Source organism: Phacochoerus africanus, chromosome 4, assembly GCF_016906955.1.
Source record: "Phacochoerus africanus isolate WHEZ1 chromosome 4, ROS_Pafr_v1, whole genome shotgun sequence".
In the NCBI taxonomy this organism is placed as follows: domain Eukaryota; kingdom Metazoa; phylum Chordata; class Mammalia; order Artiodactyla; family Suidae; genus Phacochoerus; species Phacochoerus africanus.
In genome coordinates, this window is record NC_062547.1 from 70,259,305 (window position 1) to 70,276,983 (window position 17,679).

At 55.0% G+C, this 17,679-nt stretch overlaps 2 protein-coding genes across 15 annotated transcripts in view; both read right to left on the reverse strand.

The window, feature by feature from the left end:
• Nucleotides 1-1,608, reverse strand: part of KANK2 (KN motif and ankyrin repeat domains 2) — a 28,710-nt gene extending 27,102 nt beyond the window's left edge. For 4 of the 5 annotated variants that reach the window (XM_047777111.1, XM_047777110.1, XM_047777106.1 and 1 more), the window contains exon 1: nt 57-288. The gene's annotated coding sequence lies outside the window, so the exon portion shown is untranslated. Of the gene's footprint in view, nt 1-56; nt 297-1,563 lie in introns of those variants that run through there. The other variant, XM_047777109.1, reaches the window with a different exon arrangement.
• A 959-nt stretch (nt 1,609-2,567) lies between these two features.
• Nucleotides 2,568-17,679, reverse strand: part of DOCK6 (dedicator of cytokinesis 6) — a 46,551-nt gene continuing 31,439 nt past the window's right edge. For 3 of the 10 annotated variants that reach the window (XM_047777116.1, XM_047777115.1, XM_047777112.1), the window contains 24 exons: nt 16,663-16,776; nt 16,403-16,573; nt 15,913-16,052; nt 15,642-15,811; nt 13,069-13,229; nt 12,387-12,569; nt 11,936-12,062; nt 11,554-11,638; nt 11,309-11,405; nt 11,100-11,234; nt 10,623-10,775; nt 10,298-10,456; nt 10,099-10,199; nt 8,962-9,154; nt 8,743-8,886; nt 6,538-6,669; nt 6,441-6,455; nt 5,009-5,134; nt 4,823-4,912; nt 4,297-4,533; nt 3,839-3,982; nt 3,650-3,756; nt 3,191-3,389; nt 2,568-2,812 (listed from right to left, as the gene is read on the reverse strand). In XM_047777116.1, coding sequence (XP_047633072.1) covers nt 2,777-2,812; nt 3,191-3,389; nt 3,650-3,756; nt 3,839-3,982; nt 4,297-4,533; nt 4,823-4,912; nt 5,009-5,134; nt 6,441-6,455; nt 6,538-6,669; nt 8,743-8,886; nt 8,962-9,154; nt 10,099-10,199; nt 10,298-10,456; nt 10,623-10,775; nt 11,100-11,234; nt 11,309-11,405; nt 11,554-11,638; nt 11,936-12,062; nt 12,387-12,569; nt 13,069-13,229; nt 15,642-15,811; nt 15,913-16,052; nt 16,403-16,573; nt 16,663-16,776 — 3,219 coding nt within the window. In that variant the 3' untranslated portion in view covers nt 2,568-2,776. Of the gene's footprint in view, nt 2,813-3,190; nt 3,390-3,649; nt 3,757-3,838; nt 3,983-4,296; nt 4,534-4,822; nt 4,913-5,008; nt 5,175-6,440; nt 6,456-6,537; nt 6,670-8,742; nt 8,887-8,961; nt 9,155-10,098; nt 10,200-10,297; nt 10,457-10,622; nt 10,776-11,099; nt 11,235-11,308; nt 11,406-11,553; nt 11,639-11,935; nt 12,063-12,386; nt 12,570-13,068; nt 13,230-15,641; nt 15,812-15,912; nt 16,053-16,402; nt 16,574-16,662; nt 16,777-17,679 lie in introns of those variants that run through there. The other 7 variants (XM_047777117.1, XM_047777114.1, XM_047777113.1 and 4 more) reach the window with 6 other exon arrangements.

The window sequence follows — 17,679 nt, forward strand, 5'->3', positions numbered from 1 at the left end:
CAACCCACCATCAGAGAGGACCCTTTCCAGCCTATGGGTGCCAAGGCAGTGGGTACCTGGGAGGATGGGCCAGGTGGGGCAACTGCCAGGCATGAAGGCGGGGCCAGGGCTCCAGGGGCAGCTGAGCTTGTCCTGTCTTACGTCCTTGTTCAGTGTCTTGCTTTGTCTCTCTCCACGTCTCTCTGTGTCTTTCCACGAGTCTCTGTGCCTTTCCACGTCTCTGTCTCTCTGTCTCTCTCCACTTCTCTCTCCCTGTTTCTCCACGTCTCTATCCTCACCTCTCCGTCTTTCAATGCCTGGAACACACAGTCACCTGATTGTAGGAAATTTGGTTTTCTACCTGACTGTTGGTCACCCCATGCACAACGGAAAGGTGATCAAAGATATTTTCTGGGGACCCAAAAGAGACTGGAAGCAGGGAGCAGGAACTGTCCCCTGTGAGGACCCCTGGAGGTGGAGAAGGGTACAGCAAATAACAGTAATAAGTATAATCACCATCCAAACAACTCATTTGATCAGGACAAATGAGGTGAGTAGTTATCACCCTATTTTACAGATGAGGTATCTATGAGGTACAGTGACTTGCCCAGGGTCACCAAAGGGGGAAGTGGCTGGTAGATTCCCCATTGGCAGCGAAGGCAACTTCACCCTCCTCGCCACATCCCTCTGCCCATTTCTCTGACAGAGAGACTGGGGTCTGAGCTTCTCCAGCCATCTGAGGGTCCTCCACGTGGGAAAGCGACTCAAGGTGGAGACAGCAGATGGTGGGGGTCAGTGTAGTGGTGGTGGGTGTCTGTGGCTGAGGGTCCTCTCTTTCTATGGGACCCCTGGAGAATGGGGATGACACAGGATAGGAAGAGAGACAGGACACTCCAAGAGAGGACAGGTGGGAAGCTCAGGGAAAGGGCGCAGGCGGGGTGCGAGGCAGGCCAGAAGTCCGGCGGGGTCTCCCTAAAGCCCCTCTCCCAGACCAGCCTGTACGTCCCTGGGGTCTCCCATTCCTCTCCCCGCCCCAAAGACGGGGGTGAGGAGGACCCCGCCCCGTGGAGGGAGAGGGCGGGGTCTGCGGGGTCCCCAGTTAATGGCAAACAGCTGCCGCTCCCCACGCCGGCCCAGCCGCAGGCCGAGGCCCAGCCCGGCCGGACGCCCGGACGCCTTCCCGCCGCCTGGGGCCTGGCTCTGGCCCGGCTGCGGAGGAGGGCGAGGGAGGACAGAGAGTGGAGGTTGGTGGGGAGGGACAGAGGTGGAAAGGACGGAGACAAGGGAGAGGGGAAGGGGGAAGGCAATGATGGGGCGAAGGGACAGGGAGATACAGACGGAGGATGGGGCTGGGGGAGAGAAGCTGGGACAGGTCAAAGATGGGGACGGGACAGCGGCGCGGGGACCGAGACGCTGGAAGTGCGGAAAGTTTGGGCATATAGATGACGGAGTTGGAGGCAGCGGCTGTAGAGACCTGCGAGGTCGAGCCCCGGGGTTGAAGGCGGGATGGGGTGGGGTGGAGTGGGGACCACGCTCGAACCCCGAACCGGACTCGAACCCTGACCCAGCCCGGGTGCTACTCGCCTCGCGCAATCCGGCCGCCGCCGTCCCAGCGTCCCGCCGCCCGTGCGTCCTCCGCGCCGCCGCCCGGTCGCCCGGCCCTCGGCAATAGCTCCGCCCCGCCCCGCTCCGCCCCCTCCAGACCACCCCCGCCCCCTCCAGTCCCAGGCAGCCCTGCCGCGGTGTAGGGGAAGTGGGGGTGGGGACACAAATGCACCTGGAGGGCAGGTGTGTGTGTGTGTGTGTGTGTGCGCGCGCGCGCGCGCACGTGGGGGTGTCCGAACTCCAACCCCTCCTCCACTCCCCAGGGCAGGGTCCTCCCGCAACCGCAACCGTGTCCTCCCCGGTCTGCTGTAGCTGGGCCGCTGTGGGGGGCCGGACGGGGCGGAGCTGGCGGGGCGGAGCTGGCCAGGGCCCAGCTCCTGGAGGGCCGTGAGGGCGGGTGGTGACGGCGGCGGCTATAGGAGGTCACCCCTCCCCCAGCCAGCCCAGGGCTGGAAGCCGCCCAGCGCGGGCCTGGTACACGGTGGCGTGACCACCACGGGGCAGGGAGGGGGGGCCCTGGTCAAGGCGAAGCTGCACAGGCCAAAGCTAACGCCTAGGCTCAGTTCCTAACCCTACCAAGCTTTTAACTGCTTGCTGCCTCAGTTTCCCCATCTGTAAAGCAGGGTTAAGACCATGGAGTTGACCAGATTCACCAACCATGAGGCAGGGACCTAGGGAGGTCCCTCAGGCAGAAAGGCTCACAAACAGGGGAGTGTCTTTCTGGGCACCAATTATGCAGGACTGGGCATTCAGCAAGGGTTTAGTAAGTGTTACCATTATTTCCCATGCACCCATGTGACACTGTCATTTGTGTTTTGCCTTCCTTGCTAGAATGTCGGCACTAAAAGGGCAGGAATTGCATCTCTTGTCACTGATGTGTCCCTGGCACCCAAGTGGTTCTCAGTGTCTGTGCATCAATAGCCAGGGTGCGCAGGTAAGGTGTACACACAGGACCCAGACCCCAGGGACCATACCACACAGGCTGTTTATAAAAACCATTTTAAATTAGAAAAGGTAAGAAGCATCAGTGCACACAGATGAGGACAGAGGAACAGAGGGCCCAGCCCCATGTGCAGTGTGGTCACCCAGAGCCAAGTGGGCAGTGGGGGGAGACTCTCAGGAAGGCACAGACAACTGAGGCCAGGCTGCTGGTTCCTCTGGCGTGTGGCTTCAGGCCCTGTGGGTTCAGACATCAGCCTTCCGGAAACTGGCTCTGTTTAAGGAGTTCCTAGGGGAGGAATGAGATGGATCAACATGGCCACAGGGCCCCCAACTACATGATGCTCCCCAGCCTCTTCCTCCAAAGATCCTTCTAGGGTCTTCCTGGTTCCTTTCACATTGGTTCTAATCTGGCTACAGAATCAGAGATTCTTAGACTCCATCACTGAAGATATGAATCATGCCCCTTTTGATAGACGTGGAAACTGAGTCTTAGAAACATGAAGTCACATGCCTGGGAAATGACCTAGCTAGGATCAGAAACAGTTGCCCAGAGACTGCACATGTCTGAGTGTTCACATGTTTGTGCAAAGCCATGAGCACCCGTGTTGATGTGCATGTGTGTAACCGCCCCCATGCTCTGCCTGGCTTTGCCTATCTGCCTTGCCTTCTCTAGGGTGGGGAGGCCCCAGGTCAGGCACCTGAGGCTACTGGCTGTGGTCGGTGCCAGCAGCTGGGGAAGGCGCTGGGTGAGCAGGGGCTGCAGAGCCTCCCGAAGGCGGGAGTAGTTGCGCTCTAGCTCACGGTGGTACTCCTTCTGGTCTGGCCCAATCAGGGCTTTGTTCTTCCGCAGTGCATCCTCGCACCTGAGGACCACATGATAGGAGACGGTCAGGGGCTGACACTCAGCAGAAAGCAAGGACGGACATGCAGAGTCCATGAGGTAGGGTCAGGCATGCAGGGGAGCTATGATGGGAGGTCTGATAGGTGGCTATGACTTCATGGAAATCAAAGAGGCTATGATGGGGGTCAGGTGGATAGGCTGTTCTGGGATATCAGGTAGGCAGAAGGCCATAACGGGGGTTAGAGGAACTCTGATGAGTGCGCGTGTGGGGGTCAGGCCTACTTCTTGCAAAAGTCCTTGAAACAGAGCCGCAGCTTGTTGTGATGCCTGAAGAGCTTGGGGTCTTCGGGGATCTCAGCCAAAAACACCTGAGCCACCTCCAGCGGACCCTGTGGTGTGAGAGGAGCTTGTGAGGATATCTGCACAGGCCCCAGGGGCCTCGGGCAGCCTACATTCCCCCACTGGCCGTGCCTGGTTCACAGTGGGCCCCACGGAGCCCTGCAGCACCATCTGCAGCATCTTGGCATCTGGCGGGTCCTGCTCAGTGGCGAAGGCCAGCTCCCGAGTCTTCTTCTGCATGTCCTCAATGGCCACTTCCACTGGTGTCAGCACTGTCTGCGGGGGGTGGGGGGGGATGAGCATGCACTGGCTGGGGCCTGACTGTCCTGACCCAGATCAGCCCAGGGCAGCCTGGACCCCAGCTGGAGGTGGATAAGAATCCAAGAGGCTGTGCAAGGAAAGGGGGGAGGTGGAGGCGGGGCGGTCTTGGCTTTGCTGCCTTTGTCTGGCTCTGGGAACTTTGGTCTGCTTCTAGTCCAGACTAGACTAGAGGGGTCTAGGAGGCAGGAGTTTGAGTCCGCAGATTGCAGTCTGGGGGTTGGAGTCTGGGGGTCTCTGCCCCTCCCTCCACTGGCCTGGCCCCCACCCACCTCCTCGCGGTGGCACACGCGGATGCGCGTCTTGATGTAGGGGAAGGCGTGGTCTGTACTGAGCAGTGTCTTGCGCTTGTGCTGTTCCGGCAGCTCCCCGTGCGCTCGCCCGTCTGGCGTGAAGGGTGTGCAGAACAGAAAGGTTCGCAGACCGTAGTTGCGGTCGAAGTAGGTCACCCGGTCCTTGAGCTCATAGGTGTCGAAGTGCGGCTCCACGTATGTGATCTGGATGTACGCCTGGGGCGCGGGGCTCAGGGGTGAGGCTCTCAATCCCAACACACCCACCTGGGGTTTGCCGGTCTCCCACTGGGGCACCATCTCTAGGGAAAGGGGTTTGGTCCTCCCTGGATCTGGGGTTCCCAGGTCTCCCTAGGTCTCGTCTGGACATTTGGGAATCCCCTGAAGAATAGGATTTGGGGGTCCCTACTCTTGAGGGAGATAAGCTTTCCCAGAGAAATAGGATTTGATGAGCCACAGGATATAGTACGTTGTGTCCCCCGGGGAGCGGATGGTCAGGAGATCTCACCTTCTGTGGGTCCAGCTTGGTTTTATCCACAGGGTTAGAATCTTTGATGATCTCGACCACGTCTTCCCCGAACCGCTCTGTGTAGAACTCCTGGGAAAACAGGGCTGACTTGGGGCCCTGTGGGTGCAGCCCCAACTCCACCGCAGGACAGCCCAGTGCCCCACCCCCACCCCCACCAGGACGTGCCTCCAGCCGGTGTGAGATTTCTGCCAGCTTCGTGATGGATGGCTCCTTGTACACAAACTCCTGCTCATCCAGGTCACCAAAGCGGGCGCCGTAGAAGCCCACGCGGAAATACGTCCCGAATACACGCTGAGGCTGTGGGAAAGCTGTGATTGTCCGGATGGTCCCGCTGGAGGTGCCCCTACCACAGAGACAGGTGTCCTCGGGCCCCGTGGACATCACATCCCGGGCAAAGGCAGGGGCATGGATGCAATCGACCGCCAACTGCCCACACTCTTACTCTTTCTCCCCAGCCTGTGTCCTACCTCCCCCAAATCTTTATTCTCGTTTCACACAAACCCCTATTTTCTGATTCTCCCTCTCGCCCCATGCAGTTCTTCAAAGTCTGCAGTTCTTCAAAGTCTGGATGGCAATATGAAAAGATGACTGGGGCTCTATTACTCACAATTGGGTCCTCAATACCTACAGGGCTGGGCATATAGCAGGTTCTCAATCAGTGCGTAAGGGGCTGAGGGAAAGCATGGCTGTTCTCTTGCTCTGGGACAGAAGCTCTAATTCCCTTGTTCCACAGCATCCCCTCCCCTCCCAGACCTAAGTTTGGAAGGAGGGACTGCTGCCCCCCACATCCCCAGGTAGATTACCCTCCACTGGGAAGGATGGGGGTGGTTCCACTCACCAAAGCAGATCCATGCAGGGTGGGGCAGGCATCAGGAGATGGAGGCGGGGAGCAGGGGGCAGAGAGACAAAGTCATGGAGAGGTCAGAGGTCAGAGCCCCCCAACCCCCAGGGTCCTGCTTGTGTGGCCGCATGAGAACTGTTCCATGGGCATAGATGGGAGATCCGGGGAGGAAGGGAAGATGGCTGTCCTGCCCGCCGCCCCCAGCCTTCTCGCCTTGGCTCTGGGTTCCTGCCATCTTTGGCCAGAAAATCCTCCCCAAACTAGGAGATGCCTAAAAATAGACCCAAGTTGGGGAGAGGAGGGAGAGGGGGAACACTAAATGGCAATGAGGAGCAGAGATCCTGGGGGAAGTTGGGAAGACAGTGAGAGACACAGACGCAGAGAGACACAGAGAGAGTGATTAAGGAGAGAGAGAGAGACAGGGAGAGATGAAGGCAAAGAGACCTAGAGACACAAAGAGACAGACAAAAAGAAAAGAGGGAGAGAGTCAGAGCCCCCCCACCCCCTCCCAGGCAGTGACCAAGGCCCTGCCTGAGGGAGGGGTGTCTCTGGAGAGCTCCCAGCTGGGTGAGTCACAGGCTGCCCTGGAGATCTGGGGCAGGGAGGGGGGGACCTGAGGGGAAGCAGTGGGGGTGCGTCATCGCCCACTGAGCCCCTGCGGCCAAGCAGCAGCAGCGCTCCTCCAGCGCCCCCTGGTGGTCCCTGACCACTGTTGACCAGTAGTCCTGGGGGCCCCAGAAGCAGGTGGGCACTCACCTCCCAGCCTGAGCTCTGTAAGGGGGAGAGAAGGGCCAAGGTCAGCTGAGCCTGCCAGGGGCCAGGGGCTGGGGCCGAGGGCAGGGTACGGGCCCACCTGGTGCATGATCTTGGTGAAGGCCTCCTGCAATTTGCCGTGCACAGCAGCCAGCTTCTTGTAGTCCCGGTGGGCTTCCAGGATGGGGATAAGGGTCTTGTAGACCTCATTTACCGCCTCATAGAGCCCGCCCTGGGAGTAGGGGTGGCGGCATGTCAAGATTCAGAGCACCTTCCCTGGTCTTCTCTCCTGCCTGGAACAATCTTCCCTCCATGTTCCCATCCAGCCTCTGGGGCGCCATCTTCTATCACCTCCTCTAGGAAGCCCATCTTGACTGCACCTGCCCCAGAGGGGGCATCAGCCTATCCACTAGACCCTGCAGACATTGTCTGTGGTCTCCATCACACTTACTCTGGACCTGTGTATACCTACACTTTACCCATGTTCCTTCATTGCTGGGACGAACCATTTTTTTCCACTTCTCAGAAGGGAAACAACCTCAGACATAGAAGACCTCTCCAGGGCCAGGACCCGAATACCATCCCTCCTGGCCTGGTGCCTAAGACCGCCATACCCAACTGCCTCCTGGCACATGGCAATGGCAGCTCCTTAGTGCCCTTGGCCCCCAGCGTCAAGCCTGGCACACAGCAGGTGTCCTGGGATATTTGCTGACTGTCAGAGGTCTGTGTCTACTCTCTGGTTTATTCCTGAGGCCTTGGTCTCTGAGACTCCAGCAAAGTGATAATAATAAAAACAACATTAAAGAAAATCTCTAGGGAGCTCCCGTAGTGGTGCAATGGTTGACAAATCCGACTAGGAACCATGAGGTTGCGGGTTCCATCCCTGCCTTTGCTCAGTGGGTTAAGGATCTGGCGTTGCTGTGAGCTGTGGTGTAGGTCGCAGACGTGGCTCGGATCCTGCGTTGCTGTGGCTCTGGCGTAGGCTGGCAGCTGCAGCTCCGATTAGACCCCTAGCCTGGGAACCTCCATATGCCGCAGAAGCGGCCCAAGAAATGGCAAAAAGACAAAAAAAAAAAAAAGAAAATCTCTAGAGTAAGTCAACTAATCTCAGTAAAATTTTCTTAAGGAGTTCCCATTGTGGCTCAGCGATAACAAACCTGACTAGCATCCATGAGGATACAGGTTTGATCCCTGGCCTCACTAAGAGGGTTAAGGATCTGGCATTGCTCGTGAGCTGTTGTGTAGGCTGAAGACTTGGCTCGGATCTGGCATTTCTGTGGCTGTGGTGTAGGCCTGCACCTGTAGCTCTGATTTGACTCCTAGCCTGGAAACTTCTATATGTTGTGGGTATGGCCCTAAAAAAACAACAATAAAAAATTTTTTTTTTAATTTTTAAAAAATAGGAGTTCCTGCTGTGTCACAATGGGATCAGCAGTGTCTTGGCAATGCCAGGACGCAGGTTCAATTCCCAGCCTGGCACAGTGGGTTAAAGGATCCAGTGTTGCCACAGCTCTGACTTAAGTCACAACTGTGGCTCAGATCTGATCCCTGGCCTAGGAGCTCCATATGCCATGAATCAGCCAAAAAGAAAGAAAGACACAAAAAAAAACCTCTAGGGAAAAAAGAAAAGAAGGTTTGGGAGTTCCCTTGTGGTGCAATGGGTTAAGGACCTGGCAATGTCACTGCTGTGGCTCTGGTTACAGCATTGGTGTGGGTCCCATCCTTGACTTGGGTGGGAACTTCTACATGGCATGAGGAAGGCAAAAGAAAGAAAGAAAGAAAGAAAGAAAGAAAGAAAGAAAGAAAGAAAGAAAGAAAGAAAGAAAGAAAGAAAGAGCAGGCTCAATGTAAAGAACTAAAAGAGGATGGTAAATATGGGCGGTTGCTGAATTTTTTTTGGCTACACCCACAGCATGCAGAAGCTCCTGGGCTAGGGATCGAACCCAAGCCACAGCAGTGACAGTGCTGGATCCTTAATCCACTGAGAGGTGGTCCCTGAATTTGAGTGCTGGGTAGGGGCAGTAGTGGGTCTATAACTTTCTTCTCTTATGTATGCTTGCAATTTTTTATAGTAAAAAAAAGAATTTTAAATGCTAACTAAATATACCGAAGGCTTACTATATCCAGATCACGTGTCGAGGGTTTTACAGGGAGATGGGCATGTAATGGGGTCTGTGACGGTCCTCAATCCTTCTTCGCAAATCCCGACTGGAAAGCATCTGGGCAGCGCTTTGCCTTGAGTCTCCGGGAGAGGGTATGGGGCCCATCCGTGGATGTACGACGCTGCCCCGGCCCCAGGCCTCACCATGGTGAAGTAGGCGGCTGCCTGCTCCAGCAGCCCCACCAGCCCCAGCTCGGTGAAGTGCTTCCCGGAACAGAAGCCCTCCTCATCGGGGGACAGGATGTCATCGGAGATGGCGGACTCCTCCAGCACGTTGGATGAGATGTTCTGGGGTGGGATGTGGGGTCAGAGCCTGGTCCCTGGCCCACGTGTTTCACCCCCTGCCCACCCCCAGCTGCTCACCTGGAAGGAAACGCAGCCCACGGGCAGGTGACGGCTGTCCTCCAGCAGAGCGAGGTACTCTGCCACGAGGGCGGCCGCATGCACCATGCACTGCGCGGCCTCCGCGTGGTTGCCCAGCTCCGCATGCTTCCCCGCCATGTTCTGCAGCCATGTCAGCCGCAGGTCCGGGGAGCCCTGGTAGCCCCGTGCGATCCTGGAGTCCAGGTGAGGAGGATGTCAGGAGGATGGAGACTCACCTTGCCCGTCCCCCTGCTCGCCCCTCACTTGTCCATCCCCTTCGCTCGTGACCCGACCCACCTGCCCTTCTGACCAGTCTCCTCACCTGTTCCCCATTCACCTGTCCATCCCTTACCTGTCTTCGCACCTATTGTTCTACTTATCCTTTGTGTCCTCCTACTTGTCTCCCACTGACCAGCCCATCTCCTCACCTGTACCCCCAATTCACCTGTCTCCTCAACCTGTCCTACCTTCATCTGTCTTCCCATTCACCTGTCCATCATCTCCTTTCCTCCTCTGTTCACCTGTCTCCAAACCTATCCCCCTCCGCACCTGTCCATCCCCTCATTACCCCCACAAGTGTTATTCTCTCACTTGTCATCAATTTACTCTACCAAGAACCTCGGGCCATTTCATCTGTCTGCCCAGGCCCATCCCTTCTGCAGGTTTCCTACCTTCTTTGTCCCCATCACCTGTGCTCCTGTCTCCCACTCCAGGGTTTTACTACATTCCCCTCACTCTCTTCCAAATCAGTTGTTTCCTTAACCTGTAACCCCTTCATGGGTTAGCCCCTCACTTGTCCGTGTTCTCTGTCATCCTCTTCTATGTGTTCAGCTGGCACGTTTTACCTGCTCATTTACCTGCCCTCACCTTACTTGTGCCCTCACCGGTCTGCTCACCTCTGCACTCACCTGCCCCTCTCACCTGGCTACTAACCTGGCCCATCACCTGTCTGCTCACTCACCTGGTCATCTTTCTCTGTCTGATCTCCCGGTCCCTGTTCACTTGTCTGTGCTTAACTGTCTCTCTTATTACCTGTACACTCATCTGCTCCCCCCTCAGCTGTCCCTCTGACCACCTACACGCCCCTCTCCTGTCTGTGGGTATGAATGGCTGGAGGTCCAAACCGGCCCTCATCACCTGTACATGAGGTCAATGAGCATCTCGGGGTCCTCCTGATGCTCCTTCATTTTCACCGTGTCGGTCAAGATCATGTGCAAGTTGAACATTAGGTCTTGGACCTGGAGTAGGGGGAATGGCGGAGAGTGATGGGGCCAAGGAGGCGGTCAGGGTCAAGACCCTGGTTGTGGAAGATGGGCCAGGGGCCTGGTGGGGTCACCTGCTCGGCAAAGGTGCTGTCCCGCAGCCCCACGTCCTCCTCGGCATAGGTGAGGATGGTCTTGAGTGAACGTCGCAGGTGCTCTTCACTGAAGTTCTGTGTTGTCCCCACCAGTGATGAGAGAGACATGGTCACTTGCATCTTCACACGGGCAAAGTTCTGGGCGAGCCGGGAGGAAGAGCACGCCTGCCTGTGGGCCTTGGACCCTCACACCAGGGCCCGCGCGGCCCCCTCTCCTCTCCCGCCCTGTGACTACGGCGTTGAGACCCTGCTCAGCAGCCCTCACTGGAACTTTCTGTAGACGCCACCCCCCACTCCTGCTTACGTTGCCAATCTCGAAATTCTGGCGCATGAGGAGGTAGAGGGAGGCGCTGGCGTGCGTGCGGATGGCGCTGATACGGCTGCCACAGTGTCGCAGGAGCCTCAAGCAGAGGTCAGCACACAGCTCCGTGTCCTCTTCAAACAGCAGCTCTGGGAACTGGCCCCCAGGGTGAGAGGGAGACCGATCAGTCCCTCCCTGTTCTGGCTCTGAAGATCCCTGATGGGGACTTGGGCAGGGCCTCTGTCTGTATTCTGCCTTCTCTGGCCAAGCCCAGCAGGCTTTGGTGTCACACGTGGGTTAAAGCCCTTGCTGTGTGACTCTGGGTGAGTGACTTTGCCACTCTGATCCTCGCTTCCCTCCTCTGAAAACTGTGGCTAAGGAGTGAGTGTCTGGCTCATGGAGTGGCTGAGCAAACAAAAGGTACTCAATGAACGGGCCGTGACTGTTACTCTAAGAAATGTGGCTGTCAAAGGTGCTCACCTTGGACACCAGGGCCCGTTGTGTGGCCAGGCCGTGCTGCAAGAAAAGAGCACTCTGGGCACTGCCCAGACTGTACAACACAACCTTCAGTATTGCTCCCAAGACACTCTCCCGGGCCTCTGACAGCATCACCGTCTGTGGGGCCAAAAATCCAACTGTTAGAGACTGGGGTGGTTATGGAGTCAGGGAGATGCTGGATCAAGCCCTACCTGCACAATGATCTCCAGTGTATCCAGAACCACCAGGCTTGCCTCAGTTGCCAGGTTCCCATCCACCAAGGCCTCATGTTCCATTTCATCCTTGGTTCTGGAGGGGACAGGAGGGCCTGGGGGTGTCTCTCAGGGCCAAATCCCACCCCAGGGCTGAGCTTTTTCTGTTTCTTCAACTGCTCTTGGAGAGGGGGTTCTCTGGAAACTGATTTAACCCCAGCGAACTACTCCTTGCCCACACCTACTTGTCCACACGATCTGAGGTTTGTCTCCAGTGGGTGACACTCTTCCTCCAGCGTACATTCTCCTGGTTCCCGAATGGGCTCCTCTCTGAGACACAGAGGTGCGTGTTCACAGGTGAACAAAGACATAAGGACACATGTGACCATGAGAAGAAACACACATGGGGTTCCCGTGAGGACACTGAGTGATGCACATGCTTGCAAAGTGGACGTAGTTAGACGGGAGCAGGGAGCACAGATACCCACGTGTGGGATAACCTGTGGCCCTCTTTCTGGGAAAAGCAAGCGAGACAAAGAGGCAAAGATGGCCTCTGTCTTGGGGCCCCTTGGACACAGGCTGGAGGCCACCAGGTAGGGACATGCATGAGGTACATCCCCTTCTCACCCCGGCTCCGTCGCACCATCTCCTGTCGGGCTCCAATGGTACCCAAGATAGCTTCCTCCAGCCGGGCCTTCATGTCCAGTGATTTCTTGAATGTGAGGCTGTTGATACGTTCAAAGGCCTTTTTCCCCTGGGACGACAAAGAACAAGTTCCATGTGGACTCTGCCCTTTGCTGTGGGCTAGCCCGGTGCTGCTGCTTCTGGCGCTTTCCAACACAGTTCTCCATTTTATAGCCAGCTCTCCACACCTCCCGAAGTCTGTTCATGAAGAGAATTCTCTCCTTTTGCTTTGGCTCAGCAAAGAAATAGTCCACCCCTTCCCCCGCCGCCCCCACTCCCCAGAAGTGGTGCATGAGAAGAGTTCACTCTGCACACCCAGCCCTCAGCCCTGCAGGGCCCCACACAAGTCCTCAGCCTTCCCCCTATATCACAGTCCCCTGGCCAACCCTCGAACCTTGTATTCAAAGGCAGCCAGGCAGAGATATAGCAGGTCCAGGAGACGACCCAGCTGAGGGAGGGCCAGGTCTGCAGCCCAGCGCTGCAGCAGGGCTGGCTCAGCATTTTTCAGGACCCAGAGCACGCACACCAGCAAGGTCCGGCTGGACTCGGCAGAGAGGGCACAGCCTGAGCGAGCAGCCTGGGGCCAGATAGGGGACAGGGTGCTCAGAAGGGAGACAGTCGACCTTCATTTCATACTCAAATAGGAAGCAGCTGATTGATACCTTACCATATGACTTCTTTTTTTTTTTTTTTTTTGCTTTTCAGGGCCACACCCAAGGCATATGGAAGCTCCTAGGCTAGGGGTCGAATCAGAGCTACAGCTGCCCGCCGGCGCCACAGTTCACAGCAACGCCAGATCCTTAACCCTCTAAGTGAGGACAGGGATCGAACCCGCAACCTTGGGATCCTAGTCGGGTTCGTTAACCACTAGGCCATGAAGGGAACTCCTATCATATGACTTCTATGCCAGGTTATGGTTCTCTTATACACAACATCCAAAGCACAATTAAAAAAAAAATCACAGGACATGTGAAGAGACAAGAAAATGTGATTGATAAGGGAGAAAAGACATTAGATGCAGGTGCAGAGATAATCAAATGCCAGGTGGTGTCTCTGGGGGCAAGGCTGGTACTCACCGTCGCTGGACCCTGAGAGATGCTGGCCCGGGAGCCAGGGGCGAGGGGGCCACCAGCGATGGCCATGGCCACTGAGGGGTTGATGGTGCCTCCCATGTCCCCTTCCCCTTCTGTATCTGAGTCAAGCATAGAGGCTAGTCTTGATCGTTGACCTGAGCTCTCTAGGGCGAGAGAAGAATGTTAAGTGCTATCTCTGTCTCAAGTTTCAGCCCAGAAGTCACCTCCTCAGGGAAGCCCTCCCTGATACCACCCTCTAGACACAGGATGGGAGTCTGTAATTATTGACTCCCAGAGCTCACTTCTTGTATTTGCAATTAGAAACATTCATCATGCAATTGTTTCTAAGATCCACAAAGGCCTAGAGTATCTGTGGTATGACCACTCTATGCTCAACATTTAGAACATGGCCTGGCTCACAGGAGTAGTCATTCTAAAGATGATGACAATGATGACAATGGTGACAAACAAAATAATAAAACTGCTATTATTACTGTATCCATTGGCATTTATATAGCATTTCCTATGTGTCAAGTGCTGTTTTGATGTTTTGCCTTTTTAATGGCTGCATCTGTGGCATATGGAAGTTAACCCACTGAGCCACAATGGGAACTCCTGAGATGATGTTTTAAGCACTTTAAAAATATTAACCGTTACTCTTTAAAATAAAACAACCCTATGAGGTAAGTACTTTTCTCATCCTTGCTTTATGGATAAAGCAACTGAGGCATAGGGAGGTTAAGTTACTTGCCTGGAGTCACACAGTAGGCAAATGGTAGAGCTAGGATTTTAACCTAAAACAGTCTGGTTCCAAAATCTATGATCTTAAAAGTGTACCCTCTCCACACCACCCCCTCCCCAGATACAAAACAAAACAAAACAAAAAACAGAGAGAGGAGCTGCTAACAAATATAAAACAGATCCCACCCTGTTTGTTCTTGCTTTTTTTCCTTTATAGCTGCACCTGCAGCACATGGAAGTTCCCAGGCTAGAGGTGAAATTGGAGCTGTAGCTGCTGGCCTGCACTACAGCCACAGCCACACTGGATCTGAGCCATATCTGCAACCTATGCCTCAGCTTGCAGCAACACTGGATCCTTAAACCAGTGAGCGAGGCCAGGGATCAAACTCGCAGTCTCATTGTTGGGTTCTTAACCCACTGAACCACAACAGGAAATCCAAGAGATTCTTGAAATAAACGGTTGGCTGAGTTTTGGGAAAGCTACAGGCCAGTTTAACCTAGCTGAATTCCTGACTGGATTGAGGTGACCAGCCCCTTATTCTATTTGCCTAAGACAGAGAGGGGAGCCCTCAATGCAAAAAGATGACATTGCTTCAATCCTGAAAAGACATAAAAAAATCACCATACGTGAAGAGGCAGGGAAATGTGACTGATTAAAGGGGAAAAGACGATAGAAGTAGGCACGGAGATGCGTAAGTGTTGAAGTGAGCCAACAAGGACTTGAGAATAAAAAGTAGCAGAAAAGATGCACCAACATGGGTTAAGAGATGGAGAATTTCAACAGAGAATTAGCATCTACAACAACAACAACAACAACAAATCAAATTTTACAAGTGAAAAACAGAACATCTGAAAGTCAAGAACTCAATGGAGGGTGTTAATAGAGGACCAGACACAGCGGAAGACAGAAGTAGTGAGCTCAAACACAGGTGAACAGAAAGTTTCCCAACTCAGAGAGCAAACGGAATGAAAAACAGAACAGAGCCCAGCAGACATGTGTAACATAATCATAAAGGTCTAACATACGTGTAATTGGAGTCCCAGGAGGAGAGAAGAGAGAAATGAAGCAGGAAAAAAAAGAGTCAGGAGATAACAACTGAGAGTTTGCCCCACACGATGAAGGGGATCAACCCACCAATCCCAAGTCTGTGTTTCCAGCCACTGTACACACTTGTCTCACTATATGCCAGTGAATGTGCATCGAAATGAATGAACATAGGGCTCCCCCTGCCCTCTCGCCCTGATGCTCCCCACCTTTTCCTCCTCATACCTCTTTCTAGAAAACAATATATCTCCCATTTATTACTATTATTATTATTATTGCTTTTTAGGGCCACACATGTGATACATGTAAGTTCCCAGGCTAGGTGTCGAACAGGAGCTGCAGCTGCCAGCCTACAACACAGCCACAGCAACACTGGATCCAAGCCTTGTCTGTGGCCTACAATGCAGCTCATGGCAATGCCAGATCCTTAATCCACTGAGTGAGGCCAGGGATCAAACCCACATCCTCATGGAGACTAGTTGGGTTCGTTACCACTGAGCCACAACGGGAATTCCACATTTCCCATTTACTATGGGCTAACAAATAGCGCAGTAGTACACTTGCCCAGGTTTTCACATAATCCTAGGAAGTCCCCATTTGACATGGGGGAAACTGAGGCTCAGAGCAGTCATTGACTTTCTTGGGGTCTCACAGCAGGACTTGGACCCACTTCTCTGACTTCAACACCTATGTTTTATTCCTGACATACTAGCCCACCTTTCCCACCCTGAGCCTTGTGTGATCAATTAAGCCCCTGGCCCATGACCCAGCCCTGCCCTGACCCGCTGACCAGCAAAGTCGTGCAGCCGTGGCAGTGTGTCTCGTGCAAGTGACAGCAGTGGCAGATAGAGCTCGGCCACACGGGCTCTCACAGTGGCCTCGGCATAGCGGGGGTCAGCATCATGGCCACAGAGCAGACTGTGGACAGCACTGATGGCCTTCTTGTGCAGCAGGGATGCCCTGTGGGGTAGTAAAGTGGCCACTCAGGACGGAGTGGACATGGCTTCTGGACCTTCCCCCCGCCCCGGGGCCTCAGGGTCACACCACAGGCCTGTACTCACCCCTCGGCCTCAGGTTCCAGGGCCAGAGCCAGTTCCGTCAGCAGGAGCCCAGCCAGGAAGTGCTGCTGCCGGAATGGCCCACTCAGCTCAAACATGCTGATCACCTTGGGGTCTGGGGCCTGGCTGGAGAAGGTGGAGCTCTGTAGAGGATGGGGGACAAAGCCAGGGACCAGAGGCCAAAGGTCAGAGGGAAGAGACTGGAGTCAACTCATCTATGAGATGATAAGGCACAGGGTCCAAGGTCAGAGATCTGAGAAGCAGCAGATGGAACATCAGTCTGGGAGTTAGGATTTAGGGGTGAGAAATTAGAACCTGGTCCTTGTGGGAGACTACTGAGAATGAGGGGTCAGAGTGAAGGGTCAGCGTAAGGAGTCAGTCCCCTGGACAGTGGCCTTCTTTGAAATGAACAGAGGTGAGGGCGTCTGAGAAAAGGGGCTGAAGGAAAGAGGTCATAGGTCAAGAAGGGGAGGCAGAAGTGAGGCCAGCCCACCTGGGAGGTAGTGGAGGATACGGAGGGCGAGGGCGAGGCCGGGGGGGATAGGGGGCAGCAGGGGAGATTGAGGGTCACGTAGTGCTCGTGGTTGCACAGGATGCGGGTGAAGTCCATGCGCAGAGTCAGCAGCACCGCCGGGTTGGGGGCCGACTGCAGCCGTGTGGCCACCTGCGGGGGAGGGGTCAGCAGGTGACACTACACTCCTTGGCCACCGCCCCCCCCCCATGGTGAGCCGTTCCTGCCACGCCCACCCCTACCTGCTTGTAGTGAGCCCGGACCAGGCTGAAGACGAAGCCGCGGTCCACCAGGGACAGAAGATCACTGAGGAAGAAGGCCAGGCTGGCGTTGAGGCGCTCAGCCAGCTCCGCATCCTGTGGACCCAGGGCCTGTCAGCTCACATCCACTGCCCCCATCAAGCCTCAGTCCCTGCACTGGGCCTGGCTCTCACCAAGGCCACCAGTGACCTCCAGGAGCCACGTCACAGCCCCAAAGCCTTGGGTCTCTTTGATACACCCTTGTCTCTGGATTCCCAGCCTTCCTGGTTGTCCTTCTCCCTCCGACTAACTCTTCCTTTCCCCACAATTATGTCTATCCCTACCTGGCTCTGTTGAGGACACTCTTTTCTCATCTTTCACCAGATATGAACAACATGGATGGCACACACTGGCTGCTGACTCCCCCTTTACCCTCTCTCAGAGTATGGAGGCCCTTCTTCAGAGTGCAGAACTGGGTGGAGACTACATTTCCCAGGCTCCTTTGCAGCTGAGAAAAACCATGTGACCACATTCTGGCCAATGGGATTTGAGAGGTGTGATGTGGCCACTTAAACAGAAGGGACAGGTCCTCCTGTTTCCACCTGTAACGCCTGAAGTGGCGAGTACCGAGATGAACTGAGATGGCCAGGCCTATACCGTGAAGCCCCCCACAGCCCACTAATGCTCAGAAATAAACTCTGGTCACATTTAATCTGCTTGTGATGATGTTTAAGCAGATTAACCTCTGCCCTAACTGATATGCCCTAAGAAATCATTTAACAAGCGTGTACTGAGCATCTATTATGTGCCAAGCCCTGTGAATGAGACAGATGCAGTCCCTGCTGCTTGTCCAGCTCACAGTAAAAGTGGGGGGTGGGGGGGGGGAGCAGTGGTAAACAAAAGTATTCCAGATAGTTCTATGTGTTTCAAAGGCAACTAGCAGGGTGCTGTTTCAAGAGAAGCTTGAAGGATAAGAAAAAGCCTAGAGGAGAAGGCATTCCTTCTTTCCTCCTTTTTTTT